The 16,047-nt window shown below is 43.9% G+C and overlaps 1 protein-coding gene across 2 annotated transcripts in view; it reads right to left on the minus strand.

Moving 5' to 3' along the window:
* MB21D2 (Mab-21 domain containing 2) overlaps positions 1 to 1,942 on the minus strand; it is a 122,190-nt gene extending 120,248 nt beyond the window's left edge. Inside the window, exon 1 of one of the 2 annotated variants that reach the window (XM_054482724.2) lies at positions 1,313 to 1,942. In XM_054482724.2, coding sequence (XP_054338699.1) covers positions 1,313 to 1,523 — 211 coding nt within the window. In that variant the 5' untranslated portion in view covers positions 1,524 to 1,942. Of the gene's footprint in view, positions 1 to 969; positions 1,277 to 1,312 lie in introns of those variants that run through there. The other variant, XM_063662563.1, reaches the window with a different exon arrangement.
* Between the last annotated feature and the right edge of the window lie 14,105 nt (positions 1,943 to 16,047).

A 16,047-nucleotide genomic window follows, 5' to 3' on the forward strand; every position in this document is an offset into this window, starting at 1 on the left:
CCTCCTTGGGCAGTGAGGAAGAAGAAAACCTAGAAGGAAGAAGGTATCCCAGGATAGAAGCAGCAACAGCCGGCTGAAACCCAATTAGATTGCAGGAGAAAGAGAAAAGCCCTGTCTTCCTCTGTGGCCAGAAGACCTTTTCCAATCAAATTTTTCAACACCTGGAAAATTGGCTGATCTATTTGTAGAGAGCACACAGAGACGAGCGTTAGAGCAGCACTACCCTGGAGTACCAGTTCTGCGGAATGTTGACCGCCGGCCACGCACCGCATGACAGCCACGGATCCACTGGCGGAGCCGCAAGCTACAACCCAGGCGCCTGGCAAACTCACACTACACCTCAGTAGCAATAATCCCAACGGCAGGACACCTGGGGAGGGTGGGCTCGGTCTCCCCGGCCTGGCTCAATTATGTTCCTTTACACAGCATTCAGTCATGTTTCAGGAGCCGTAGGTGAGGGGCTGGAGGTGGGAGTTGGGGGCACATTTTCTAGCCCCCGACGTCTCCGCGGTTGGAAACTCTGGGCACCTCTTTCGGCCAGCGCTAAGACAATACACAAAGAGCAGGGAACCGGCGCTCCTCTGCGGCCAGAGCTCCGCGCCTAGTCACGGAAGAGCTGGGAATTAAGAATTCCAAGCTCAGCCAGAGCCCTGAAGAAGCACCGGAAATGCTTCCGATCGCTTCATGAGAGAAGTCAATTTGCAAATCAAAGTTGCAGGAACTCCGGACGCCCAGACTACTTCAGCGGGTTACTCGGGAACACCCAACAAGTTTGGCCACCGGGGGCTCCGCATGACAGCGCCGCGCCGCGAGACGAGAGAAGCAACTTGTCGCTCGGGCGCCAAGCCAGAGCCCTGAGCCGTCTCCGCTCCCAAGCTCGGGAGAGCACCCAAGAGCCGGCGTCGGGAAAGCGGAGGTCCCTGCCTCCGGCAGCCAAATCCCTCAACTGAAGGCACCTCAGGGGCTCACCTGGACTGCACTCGCTTCAGGGGCTTCCCCCAACAGTGCAACGCTTCACCGCGAACGCCTCACCTGCCTGCCAGCCCCCGGTGGCGGAGAAATTAACAAAAGAGCAAGCGAACAAGGAGAAAGGGAGACCCGGCGTAAAGTATAGTAAGGAGGGGAGGGCAGGCAGCTCGGCTTTCGGCGGAGAAAGAAAAGAGAGGCGGAACAGAGATGGCTTATACCCAAGGCACCGGCTCGGGAAGGCAACCGAGAAGGGAAGAGGTCAAGAAGGGGGAATGGGTTTTCTACTCCGCTTCCCATCACACACACACACACGCACACACACCTCCCCCTTTTTCCTCCTTACCCAGCATGGAAAAGATGAAATCCTTGGCTGTGTGAATCTCCAGCGCTCTCTGGTCGTCGTATTCCCGCTGGTCGTGCTTCGTAAATTCTTGGATGAGTTTGTTCAATTCCTCCACCCGAGCTCCCGACCTGAAATCCAGCTCCGGGAACGCAGGCTTGTTGTTACAGCCCAGGGAGGCTGCCTTGCTGGCGGTGGGAGCCGCCATCTTCATGCAAAACGCGCCGAGTAGCAGCTCCGCGGCAGCGCAGCACCCACCCCCGCCCCCCACCCCGCCCCCCTGGGCCTCCTCCGCTCGCAGGCTCCCAGGCTTTGGCCCCGGCCCGTGGGCGGGTTGGCGGGCGGGCGTCTGAGCGGGCAGTCCCCCGCTCCGTGCGCTCTGGGCGTGCGAGCTTCGGGAGGAGCTGGACTGCAGCGAGGGTGCGTGTGTGGCCCCGACACCCTTTTCTCCGGCCCCACGCCCGCCCTGATGCTGCGCGTCCCTGCCCTGCCCTGGCTCTCGCTGGCAGCGGCAACGGCGGTCGTAGAGCCAACCGGAGCCTCCCCCGGGCGAGGAAAGTGAAGTGGAAACAATGTGAAATTCACCAGCTCTGAAATCAACAAGCTGCCGGCTCCGGTGTTACGGAGCCAGCACCAGCGTCTCCATTTAAAGGGACAGCGCACCCAGTGGAAAGGAAAATAAATAAATGACAGAGGTCTGCGCGCATATGCCACTTGCCAATCCGTACTTGGGAAGACGCGCGAGGTGTGGATGCATTCTTTCTCCACCTCCACGGCCGTCCCCCCATCCCCTTTCTGGGCAGGGTTTGCCAAGCGCATTCAAGGAGAAGAAAGTCTTACTCCGTTTAATTTTAAGGGCAGTGTCCTGGGGGAGGACATCTCTGTGCGCGTTTACCTCTCTATCCCAAGAACTCCAATATCTTTAAATAGTAAAGGAAACTGCCTTAAGGAATATGAAACCTGTCTTCTACCCTTTTCCTCTTGGATTGCCAAAATGATAGGATTGAGCGTATCAAAAAAGAGGGTCCACATCTAACCCAGTATTGGCACTCCCACTAACCCCTATAATATCCCTATCTTTGACCAAGGTAATTAATGACCTGAATAACAACTTATTTATCTTAACATATAATGAGTTAATGAGATTCAACCTACTCTAATATAAAGATAGGGAAACTAAAGTGTGGGTGCGGGAGAGGGGAAACAATGTATTGCCCCAGGTTCCAAGAAATGTTGAATGACAAGATGAAAATTTTCTCATTCAACAGATAAAATTTGAGTACGCACTATTTGCCAGATGGAGTGACAGAATGTGACAGTGATAGCCAAAAGACATGGCTCCTACCATGGAGTTAGGCTTACATGACAAGGCAAGTTCAATCTAAGTCAGTCATTTAGGCAGAATAGAGTCTCAGAGGTGGTTTTAGTGTTTATGGGGTGTATCATTCAAACATTTAGGGAGGCCCATTGGCTCTGAGAAACATAGGTTATCTTCCTCCCTAATTCTCCAAAATCTGTCTTCTCTATCCGACAGTCCCTGATTTAGATCAGGTCTGTTTCTTACCCGAGTTCTCATGGCCAAGAATACAAATTATTTTGTTAGACATGGAAGGAAGTACAGGCTCTTCCATGCCTTCCCCTATAAAATGGGAATAATAATTCCTGTCTCACAGGTTGTTTTAAGGATTACATGAGATAAAACAGGTCAAGCACTTAGTACAAGGACTGACATAAGAAGTACTTAGCTATTATCAGCTTCTACTATTATTGTTATTAATTCTTTCACTTTTCCTCAATCTAGTAACAACTTGTTGCCAGAGTGATCTTTAGAAAACACAAATCTGACCACTGACCTCCCCCTGGAATTCCTCTCTTCTTTACTCAGTTTACACCAAAACCAATTCGCGTCTGCCTTTTTCTTACAGCTTTCTGGAGACCCTCCCCTCAAGCTGGTGGCAACTTTTCCTTCCTCAGAAAACCTACTCTCAGAAGCTTTCATATGATGCTAATGAATTTTGACCTTGCTTCATCATTGTTTTTTGTTTTGGGTTGTGTGTGTGTGTGTTTGTTTGTTTCTGAGACAAGGTCTTCCTCTGTAGCCCAGGCCAGTGTGCAGTGGCACAATCGTGGCTCACAGCAACCTCAACCTCCTGGGCTTAAACAGTCCTCGCATCTAGGTGTCTCAAAGAGATTACAGGCATGAGCCACCACACCTGACCACTTCATCATTGTTAATGCAAGTTTTAGACTAAAAGATTCTTGGGGATGAGGGCTACATCTTATTCATCCTTGTATTTCCTGCAGCATATGGTCCTACCGAAGGATCCTCTATGTTTATTGAATCAAGTAATGAGTGAAGAATTGTGGCACAACCAGTTAATTTCTCTTACTTTTGGTTTCCTTCTCTTTGAAACACTTCCTCACCCACTCAGTATGAAAGAGAGAGGATCCATGCCTAGATAAATGCTGGTGGACTGATGAGGAAGTAACTTAAAAACTCTGGTTTTTAGGCGGGGCGTGGTGGTTCGCGCGTCTAATCCCAGTACTTTGGAGGCCGAGGCGGGCAGATTGCCTGAGCTCAGGTGTTCGAGACCAGCCTGGGTAACACGATGAAATCCCGTCTCTACTAAAAATACAAAAAATTAGCCAGGTGTGGCGGCATGCGCCTGTAGTCCCAGCTACTTGGGAGGCTGAGGCAGGAGAATTGCTTGAACCTGGGAGACGGAAGTTGCAGTGAGCCGAGATCGCGCCACTGTACTCCACCTTGGGTGACAGAGCAAGACTCCGTCTCCAAAAAAAAAAAGCAAGCTCTGGCTTTTGCAGCTCTGCTGTGCTCCCCTGACTTCTCATCCTGAGAGGACATTAACATTACCTGGGCAGTACTAGAAGCCACATAAGTGTTTGGAACTCCAGCACAAATTGATCCACTCCCATCTGTCAGTGCTTCACTAGTGATCAATGGCAGGCACCTGTGTGACAGCTGACTGAGGCAGTCATTCCATAGAGCAGAATGGTTCTAGTTACCTCCAAACCATATACAGTTAGAAATACTTCAGACAACAAAATCAAAACACTTTTTATTTGTTAATTTCCAAACATATGAATGAGGCATCACTACTCTTCCCTTATTTTTATCTTTTCTTGTGATATTTATATCCATAAAGAAACAACAGGTTGTTAGCAGAAAGTATTCCTGTTGTGCCGTAGTGCTGGGCCCTGGGGGTTTGAATGAGTGAGTGGTCTCTCTGATGTTCCTCATTGTCTGTTCTGCTTCCCATCAGCCAGATCAGAATTCTATGAATCATGGACCCTCAGTGAGTCTGCATATCCAGATAATGTAGTTGGATGGTAAACTAACACCTTCCTAGGCTCTAATAGAGCGCTGATAAGATTGTGTCAATATCCCTTGTTGAATTAGAAGAATAGAGAAAAACAATCAAAAACCATAATTTCCTGAATTGATCTATTGGGAGACTTTTTAACCTCTGAGCTTCTCAAGGGCAAGTACTGTGTTTCTTCACCTGTGTAAACACTGCATTTAATTTAGTTCTTGACCCATCTTATGACCTTAGTTTATATGTTCAAATGAATGTATAAAAGAATGAATGAAGCCGGGCACGATGTCTCACACCTGTAATCCCAGCACTTTAGGAGGCCAAGGCGGGCAGATCACGAGGTCAGGAGTTCAAGACCAGCCTGGGCAACATAGTGAAACCCCGTCTGTACTAAAAATTCAAAAATTAGCTAGGCATGGTGGCATGCACCTGTAGTCCCAGCTAGTTGGGAGGCTGAGGCAGGAGAATCGCTTGAACCCGGGAGGCGGAAGTTACGGTGAGCCGAGGTTGCACCACTGCACTCCAGCCTGGGCAACAGAGGGAGACTCCGTCTCAGAAAAAATAATAATAAAAAAGAATGAATGAACTAATACCATCCCTCAAAGTCCAAGAAGTCAGAATTTAGGTGATTTTTGCTACAATTTAAATATCTCAATGTAAGCTATCTATGGTTTCCCAGTATTTAGTTAAGTGTTGTTATAAATGTAAATATTTCTGCATGCATTTAATTAAATGCCCCAATTTTTATGCCTTTTTCTCCCTGTGTATATGACCTAAGAGAAGGAAGGGCAATAGAGAGGAAGGTGAAGAGAGAGGGAAAATCTTTATTAGAAGATGTTAAAGAGTGTCTGAGCCTTGTAATAAAAATGCAATCTCTAGAATTTTGACAGATAGACAAAGGTCAGTGGAGTCTACCATCGAAACAAGCACTAAGGTAGGCTTTTCCTTTGCTGGCTCTTGCAGCATCAAACAGAACAGAGTAACAGCCTGCATTTCCAAACTGCTGTCACACTTAGAGGTAGAACTTGCCCTTCTACTCCCAACTCCCGAATTTTATTAGCATGTGAAAGAAGTCTTCATCTTGCTTCTCTGGAGCTGTTTGTTGTTAAATACAGCTCTGAAGTTCTGTGGCAAACTCTCAGCCATGAATAACTGGGCTGTGCAGAGCCTGCATTAAAAATAGCAAGCTCCACATCCACATGATGGATTAACAAAATATAATTTTAAACAAAGATTCTCTGGTCTGACGGAGATTTAAATAGCAGCCTAGGCTACAAGATCTGGCCTTCTTGGGCAGCTGGATTTTCAATAAAAGTCTAACAAATGGAAGTGGCCTGGGTTTTTTATGATTTGAAATGCAGGCAGGAAAAAGAGAGGCAAACATCACGGACATGTGGAATGTTGACAGCAGAAGGAACTTAGATGATAAATTCCATCCACCCCGCTTATTTACCAAATTGGAGAATGAGGGCACAGAAAGAGAAAGGAAACTTGACTAAATAGTAGAGACAATTCTGTTTCTATTTTTCATACTAACTTTAAATTTACTAAATATTTGTTATTGTGTTTCCAGACTGCCAGAAGGAACATGAAAAATGCCATGAAATTTGATCAAAATTATAATTTAAAAAATAAAAATAAAAGCAGGAGAGTGGCCCTTGGGCAAAATGCACTCATTTCACTTGAAGTTAAATCTCAGTAAACCAGAAACTGCTGACATTTGGAATTACTTGGCTACTGATTTTTCCTGGCAATAGGTGGACAATCAAGACTACAGCTAAATCTCTTTGGTAGTCATAAACAAAGGTGCGCATGTCCCTGCTCGGGGCAAATCGGGCAGTTTTACTTCTAATGAGATTAGGCCATTGAATTTTTTTTTTTGAGACGGGTTGTCGCCCAGGCTGGAGTGCAGTGAAACCATCTCAGCTCACTGCCACCTCCACCTTCTGGGTCCTGATTCAAGCAATTCTCCTGCCTCAGCCTCTGGAGTAGCTGGGATTACAGGCACGCACCACCACACCCGGCTAATTTTGGTATTTTTAGTAGAGACAGGGAATCACCATGTTGGTCAGACTGGCCTTGAACTCCTGACCTCATGATCTGCCCACCTCAGCCTCCAAAAGTGCAGGGATTACAGATGTGAGCCACCGCGCCTGGCCTTAGGCCGTTGAAATATCAGCGAGGTCCCCAGAACAATATAAATAACCCTCTCTATTCAGACTATTCAGTCCTAATAAAGTGAGGCCCACGTGAAGCCCACCTGCTCTGATGTGTTCACATGGTTCAGAGGGCCTAGTCCCAGCTTCTCCCTCAACCCTGTATCCTCATAACCTTGAGGGCGTGAGTGATCTAGCTATGGAGAAAAGTGCAGCAATATAAATCTCTCCACTCAGTCTCTCATTTTATTCTCTGCTCTCTCTCTCCCCCAACCCTGTACTCTAATAACCTTGAGGGCGTGAATGATCTAGCTATGGAGAAAAGTGCAGCAATATCAATCTCTTCATCCAGTCTCTCGTTTTATTCTCTGCTCCTGCTATACTCAGGGAAGCAAAATCTGTGCATGTGAAAAGAAGGAAATGAACTCTAGGGATGGAAATAACAATATCTGATAGCAATTATTAACGATTCCTCATGATAATAGAGCACTTTACAGTTCAACAAAGCGCTCATCACAAAATTCATTTATCAGTTCCTCACAGCCTCCTACTGAAGCAGGTTAGTGAGGACTATTATTATTTTTTGCATTTTGGAAATAAGAAACTAAAGCTCAGAGAGATAGTGAAGTTTGTGGCTAATTGTCATCCTTCAGCTCTCTATTTAGATGTCATTTCCTTGCAAAGAGCTTTTTCTGGATCTCCTCCACCCCCACACACCCAGGTCTAGGTCAGGTAAACTCCTTTGTAGACTCTCCTTCCCTTTGGACTTAGTCACTGTTCGTTCTCACACTTCCTTGTATCTGCCTGATAACTTACCTGTTTCCCTCACAAAAATGTAGGCAACACTGTCTGTCTTGATCACAGATGTATCACCAGTACCTCTTACTGGATGTGTAGAACATAGTAGATATTCAATAAATGTTTGATTAAAAAGTAAATGCAGGCTCAGACCCCAAATTTGAGTCTTTTGATTTACGATTCGAGTTCTTTCCATGAAACCTCACTGAGTCTGTTGTTAGCAACCATTGAGTATACAGAAAAACACCAATAATCTCTCACATTTTAGAGAATGGGTACGCTTTATCAGCATTTCACATACACAATCTGATTCCAAATTTTGATTCAAGTTACCTTATTGTAAACAAAGCCTTTTGTTCCTCTTCTCTCTACCTTAAAATCTAAGCTCAGGCCCTTTGCTCAATAAAGTTTATGACAAAATAACTTTAAAAATTAAGTTCATATTTTCAATTCTTCTCTCTTTTGGGAAAACCCATCTGACTTAAACTCTACGCATCAGGTAAGAAAGGGCATAGTAATAATTGCAGGCTCTAAAAATCCTCTTTGCATATTACAACTGCCTTAACCCCATCAGCTGTTCTGGTGAAACGGTGGGGCCCTCATAACCAATCAATCCCTTGCTACCGTGACATTTTGTTCTGGCCCTTGAACTTGCCAAAAGGCCCTGTTCTGGGTTCTCCACATCAATCCGTATCCTACTTTACATATACCCTGGGTACTGGATCAAGTGCCAAGGATAGACCATAATCCTTTGTCATGGGAAAAGTGGAGCTGTTTGGCTTGCTTTGCTGTGGTCAATCAGTTAATTAAAAATAAATTAATTTAGTTTTTTTTTTCTATGTGGCTTCAGAAGGTGGAACCAGGAGGGATTGATGGCAGCTACAGACATAAAACTTTGACTGAGGATGTGGAAGCATTTTCTCACAATGAGAGCCACTCTTTACCGAATAGGCTGCTTTATGAATTAGTAAACTCCCCATCACAGAAGGTGTTCAGGGCTGTGTTATCCACCCATCAGGGTTATGCTAGAGGAGGTTCCTAAGTTAGTAAAGAGCTTAGACTATGGCCTCTGAAATGTTTTTCAACTCTGAGAAGCTCTGACTCTATGGTCCATTTTCAGTTAACAGAAAAACTGAAAACTAGCTTCCTACAAGGAGTCACTCCATGACAGAGCTATGTTCTGCACTAAACACAAGGCGTTTGAGATCTATTTTCATGTAAGGCCCAACGAAGATCAAGGATTATGTCTTTTATTTTTCTAGGCTTAAAAATACATATTTCCTTGTTTCTGGCTTTTGTTTTCTTTTTCTTTCTTTCTTTTTTTTTTTTTTTGAGACGGAGTCTCCCTCTGTCACCCAGGCTGGAGTGCAGTGGCACGATCTCGGCTCACTGCAACCTCCGCTCCTGGGTTCAGGCCATTCTCCTGCCTAAGCCTCCCGAGTAGCTGGGATTAGAGGCGCCCGCCACCACGTCCGGCTAATTTTTTGTATTTTCAGTAGAGACGGGGTTTCACCGTGTTAGCCAGGATGGTCTCGATCTCCTGACCTTGTGATCCGCCCGCCTCGGCCTCCCAAAGTGCTGAGATTACAGGCGTGAGGCACTGTGCCCAGCCGTTTCTGGCTTTCTTACTGTCCAATTCTAGCAGGTTATTTCATTCCACCCGATACAAAGAAGTTATGTGGTACAGAAACATGCCACAGACATCATATACATACCGTGCAACCCAAATTTATATTTGGAGAAGTTCTCAGTAAAAAGAAAGGGTCTTCCTTTAACATATTAATTTACATGCTCATCGTTTAATGGTAGAAACCAGTTCTCTGAGCACGTCTATACCATTGGCAAAGGAATTGTTATAATGCCTGTTTTGTTTTCTAGATCTTGTCAAAAAAAAAAAAAAAAAAAAAGCCGGGCGCGGTGGCTCACGCCTGTAATCCCAGCATTTTAGGAGGCTGAGGCGGGCGGATCACAAAGTCAAGAGATCGAGACCATCCTGGCTAACACGGTGAAACCCTGTCTGTACTAAAAATACAAAAACTAGCCGGGCGTGGTGGCGGGCGCCTGTGGTCCCAGCTACTCAGGAGGCTGAGGCAGGAGAATGGCGTGAACCTGGGAGGCAGAGGTTGCAGTGAGCCGAGATCGCGCCACTGCACTCCAGCCTGGGGACAGAGGGAGACTCCTTCTCAGAAAAACAAAAACAAAAACAAAACCTCTCTAAACCCTACACTGTAAGAAGTTTATTGAAAAACTTGGCTTTCTTTTTTTTCCCCCCCTCCAACCATACTCCGTACAGCACAAGAATAGCAGGAGTTGTTTCCCCTGATCTGAGACCTGGCGTGTTGAGTTGTGGTCCAAAGCTAATTTTAAATTCCAAGTGTATAACCTGGACAGAGACAGAGAGAAAGAGAGAGAGAGAGGATATGAGGAAAATTCTGATGTTGCTTCAGCCCTGACAATATTATCACACACACAGCCATAAATATACTTTCTGGACCATGACTTCTAATTCTGCCTACTCTATTAGTACTTTCTAAGCAGCAGAAAAAAATACCCTCACACCCCTTACATTCTCCAATGTTTCTTTATAGTCTAATAGAAAAAAATGAGAGAAAAAAAGGAAGATAGACTAAAAGAAAACATAGCTCCCTTATTCTATCTAATTTGTGATTATTTTTGTCTATTTAAACTATCTTGGGGATATGAGTACATGCATTTTATTGAGATTTGCCTTAATTTTTTTTTTTTTTTTTTTTGAGACAGTCTCGCTCTGTCACCCAGGCCAGAGTGCAGTGCTGTGAACTCTGTTCACTGCAACCTCCGGCTCCCAGGTTCAAGCAATTCTTGTGCCTCAGCCTCCCAAGTAGCTGGGACTACAGGCACATACCACCATGCCCAGCTAATTTTTGTATTTTTAGTAGAGAGGGGGTTTCACCATGTTGGCCAGGTTGGTCTCGAACTGCTGACCTCAAGTGATCCGTCTGCCTTGGCCTCCCAAAGTGCTGGGATTACAGGCATGAGGCACCGCACCCAGCCGGCCTTAAATTTTTTAAAGGGTGATAGATAGGAATATATCAGATATACATTGTAAATAAATAAATTCAGACAAAAGCTGAAAGTCAGGAGATTTCTGTTCTGGTTCAGCTGTGGTCATTAGTTTCATGATCAGAGAAAAATCCTGTCCTTTTCTCCGAATCTCCTCTTCCTCTTGTGTAAATGAATAAATAAGGTGTCATCCAGGCGTGACATTCTGAGGCTACAGCTCTAACATAAGGAGACAAATAAAGCAGTCTTGTGCTCCCTACAAATTCTTAACACAATGTGTTTGTTTATTTTCCCCCAGTCTATCCTTGCACAGCTTGACATTCCATAGTTGAATGTTCTAATTTTTTTCTAAGGATCTTTACTCTAAAAGAATTAGCCTAAAATCAAAAGAGAAGAGAATCTATAAGTGCATTAAGACCCCCTCCTTGACACATCATGGCTAATGGCCTCTTACTCTCTGCTGGTGGGGGATGAAGCAAAGTCTGCTGATGAAATTCACTCAGCAGCTTGGCCCTAGGGCATGGCTACATGGCCTCTGGGTTCTTAGGGTCCAGCCAGGGCCAGCAGGTTTGTCAGACTCCAGAAATCCCTCTCCTCACAGGGTAAGCAGAAACAAAAGGCACCCATAGAAAGTATCCCAGGAAGTATTTACAAGAGGCTGCAAAACAGTTATAAAATGATTTTCTGGCCCTAAAATTAGAAGCCAAGGATGATGTTCTGAAGCCAAGGTGTGAGATGAACATAGGTATAGAACTTTATAACCAGGTTTATAAAGCAGTTGACACAAGAAACTGTGGTTTTGGCAAAAACACATGAAGGAGTCTGTATTTCTTAACAACCAAGATATGGAAGAAATCTGCTCCTAGGAATCTGGGCTGCAGTTTTCTTTAGGTATTTTGGAGAAGAGCAACTTTATAAATTTCAGATAATAATTAGTGATAGTAATAAAAAGACATAACAATCTTCAGGCAATAAATAACATTCAAGTATGTCTGATGACAAAATTATATGCAAAATTAAGGATATAGCCATGCATAAAAATCACAGATCTTAAAGAAGGGTGGAAAGGAGTTTCCAATTCTATCATAACATCAAAATCTTAATAATACAGTTGAACAAGATAAGGTGAAGAGAACAGAAGTGACTGGCTTATGGGAACACACAGAATGGCAGGACTGGAATTTTTTTTCCACATGTCAGCACAAAAGCCAAAGAATGTGAGGGCCTGTGCATCAATTACCAATAAATGGCTGCATGTTGCAGTCCATAGCTATATGTTTGCAGTCCATAGCTATATACTACAAAACTATAAATAGCCAAATTTAGCAAAAACCTAGTAGTCTAGTAAATTTTCATAACCGAGTTAATATGGCATTTTTTATAAAGTTGTCTTTTTATGTCTTCATTCACTGAAAACATATTTATTGAATCTCTATTATGTGTCGGTCACTGTTCTTGACAGTGAGGATACGGCGGTGAACAAAGCAAACATTTTCGTCCTACTGGAGCCCGAAAGATTTATTTTTTAAATTAATTTATGCAGTTGTGAGGACTGACGAGTTCAAAATCTGTACGGCAGGCAAGTCTGAAAACTACAGGGCAGGTTTGCAGGAGTTGATGTCGCAGAATTTCTTCTACAAACTTCAGTTTTTGTTTTTAAGGAATTTCAACTGATTGGGTAAGTCTCATCCACAATATCTAGGGTAATCTCCTTTACTTAAAGTCAACTGGTTGTAGATATTAACAACATCTATAAAATACATTCACAGGAACACCTAGATAAGTGTTTGATGAAATGACTGTGTACTAGAGCCTAGCCAAGTTGACACATAAAACTAACTGGCACGCCATCTACCCAATAAATATTTATTAAGTGCTTATCACATGCCATGTTCTGAGATAAATCACACGCAATCCCTGCCCTCTAAAGGAAGGGCATAAGTCATTTAATTAAAGACATTAAAAATGTTATTCGACAAATCTATAAGAGATAGAGAAGAAGAGCTATCTTTGCAGGTTTAGAAGAAGGAATGGTACTTCCAGGTAAAGAAGGCGGAAGAGCTGAAAACACAAAAGACAGTTGACCTTGTCCTTGGAGAACAGGTAAAATAAGAACAAGACAGGACCATGGCTTTCCTAGTGAGAGAAATGGCATAAGAAAAAGTGTGGAGTCAGGAAAATGTGTGATGTTTATAGAAACATTGAGTGGTTCAGTTTGGCTGGAAATATAGAGCATTCATCAAAACCTCTTTTATTTAGCCAGTGATTACTCCATGCTTGTTCAAGTACTCATTCCAAAGCTGTTAGCACATTTGCAGATGAAACAGAGAGATCGAGAGATTCCTCCGAAATCACACAGAAAATCTCGAGGGCATGACACATACAAGTCGATGCCATTTTCTTTTGGAAGCTAGATGCTGCTGACTCTTCAAAACAAGTTTTGCCATCCTTGAGAAATAAGAATGCTTTTATCTCTGTTTTTCAGTTTAACTGTCTTTGAAAAAGCCACTATTTCTTCAATAAATGGAAGAAATGTATTAGGCCCTAACTTTTAATGAACATACGTGTAGGTATCGATGCACCAAATAACATGTTCAGGGATTTATATATCACACAATTCAAACCTTACTGCTTTTACCACTCAGTCAAAGGTATTTCTTGATTTTTGTTGTTGTTGTTTGTTTTTTTTTGGGTGGGGGAGCACAATACTTGAATTGCTGTGGTCAGGGGTGCAGAGAGAAAATATTTATAGGAGTCACAAGGTTCTCAGGAAAGTAAAATTAATCTGACTCTTATTATTTCAGTTTTGTGCCTTATAAATTCCTTTTATTACAATTCTTCTCAGGCATCTTCTTTCCATGCCCCAAGCCCCTCCCACATTTCGAAGAACTGTTGTTGGTTCAGCACATTACTGTTAAGAAAACATGATGTGTGCCTTACTTATTCCACCACCAGCCTCTCCCATCCCTGCATTAAACTCAGTCATCCTTTTGCCTACATAGGAATTCATGTTTTCTGCTGATGAACTAAATAGCCATGGGTTTGTTCTGAAGATTAATGGTTTTATGGCATTCAAAAGAATGTGACTGGTTTTGAGGCTAATGTAACATTTTTTTAAAAGAAGATAATTATAGGAATTATAGGATTCTAGACACTTTCTGGACCAGTCTTTATTCGGCTTCATGCTGCTGTGAATGGAGCAGAAGCAAGTTGTACCCTTTCTTCCCTTCTCCCCCTCCTAATTCCTGCTTTATAAAAGGGAAGCTGAGGACCTGCACCAGGAAGTGACATAATCAAGTGCCTGGTTTCATATCCCCATAAAGTGCATTACTTTAATTAAATCTACCGAAGAGGCTAGTAAAAGAGAGACTGGGGAGAAATGAGGTTATTGATCAGAGGTATTAAATAAATGGACATCATCGAGAAATGGATGTTAACAGATGTATGGAACGCTCAAGGGGGGTCAGAGTTCGACTTCCTCTGTGAACAGCTGAACATTTGTCTTGTGGTGACATTGTTCCATTATTTTCCAAAGATGGAAAATGTCTAGAGGCTTAGAATCATAACATTACCTTACATTTACATAAAGCATTAGATTTATTGTATATGATCTCATTTTAATGTTCATCCGCACAATAATCCTGTGGACAGGCAAACCACAGATTCACAGACTGTTGATTCACATTCTGGAGGGCAGAGGTTACCCTCTACAGCACATCAATAACACCTGGGAGGAGGAGTGTGTCTAGGAGGATGTCTTTGTGTGCCTCAGAAGGGCAGGTGTGGAGAGATAGATAAGGAGCATGGATAAATGGTAATCATGCCAACTAGCTAATGGCCTTCATTAAGAAAAACTTCCCCTCCCAGGGTAGGTGTCAATCTGTTATAACAAGATTTAGTGTATCATGTTTCACTCTAGTCTGGGGACAAGGTCACATCCCTTTGGATAGAGAGCAGAGTCTCCCCCTAAAAAAGTAGCATGTGGCCGGGCACAGTGGCTCATGCCTCTAATTTCAGCACTTTGGGAGGCCGGGGAGAGCAGATCACCTGAGGTCAGGAGTTCCAGACCAGCCTGGCCAACATGATGAAACCCCATCTCTACTAAAAATACAAAAAATTAGCTGGGTGTGGTGGTAGGCGCCTGTAATCCCAGCTACTTAGGAGGCTGAGGCAGGAGAATCGCTTGAACCCAGGAGGTGGAGGTTGCAGTGAGCTGAGATCACACCATTGCACTCCAGCCTGAGCTACAAGAGTGAGACTCTGTCTGCAAAAAAAAAAAAAAAAAAAAAAAAAAGTAGCATCCTCAGAAACAATCAAGGCAGAGGTGGGATCTTAGAAAAGTACCTAAGGCAAATTTGAGGCAGTAGAAAAGAAGAGGCTTTGTTAGCTCAGGATTAGATTTTGAAGAATGTGAAAAGTCAAAAGTCATTTCCAGATTGGCAAGGCTGCTGGGAGGCCAGCAGTGGAATGTGTGGGGTGTGGTCAGCAGGTTGAGCATCTGTGTCATCCAGGGCTTGATCCTACCACAAACTGTAGCAGAAAAAGCTCCAGGTGTCTCCTGATTGTTAAAGGAGAGCATGGTGTCATGTGGGAAGAGTGCAACAAGTACTTTAGCAAGAAGTTTCTTCAAGAATAGGAAATTTCAAGTGGCCTGTGATTGGTGGAGATACAGCCCCTCCACTCCAGAATCCTAATGCTGCAATTGCCCTCCTTGGGAGAGCTTAGTCTGAGTTTACTTAGACAGGTTACCTCATGTATTCATCCAAAGACAATGACTCAGTTCATTTCAATGATAAACTCTGGGGGGTTCCTATGGAGGTGAGGGCTGAATGCCAGTTCGCTCTTCTTTATTTATTTTTTATTTTGTTTTGTTTTGTTTTGTTTTTTGAGATGGAGTCTCTCTCTGTTGCTCAGGCTGGAGTGCCATGGCGCAATCTCAGCTCACTGCAACCTCCGCCTTCCTGGTTCAAGCAATTCTCCTGCCTCTGCCTCCCTAGTAGCTAGGATTACAGGCATGTGCCATCACACCCGGCTAATTTGTCTATTTTTAGTAGAGATGGTGCTTCACCATGTTGGCCAGCCTGGTCTTGAACTCCTGACCTCAGGTAATCTGCCCACCTTGGCCTCCCAAAATGCTGGGATTACAGGTGTGAGTCACTTCTCCCGGCCTCCAGCTCTTTCTTCTTGGTATGTCCAAAGACTAAGTATTTCCCACAGTGGGTCTTTCATAGTATATCACATAGACAAGATCTATGTAATCTAAACGGAGATGTCAAGTCCAGTTTTTAGACCTGTGGTAACTACCCCTTGTACCTGGGTGGATCCCCATTCCCTCAACAACTTCATCTTTAATAGCTAGTATTTGTTGAGCACGCAAAACATCTCAGTCTCAGTGTCAATCATTCTT

Source organism: Pongo pygmaeus, chromosome 2 (genome assembly GCF_028885625.2).
Source record: "Pongo pygmaeus isolate AG05252 chromosome 2, NHGRI_mPonPyg2-v2.0_pri, whole genome shotgun sequence".
Taxonomy (NCBI): Eukaryota; Metazoa; Chordata; class Mammalia; order Primates; family Hominidae; genus Pongo; species Pongo pygmaeus.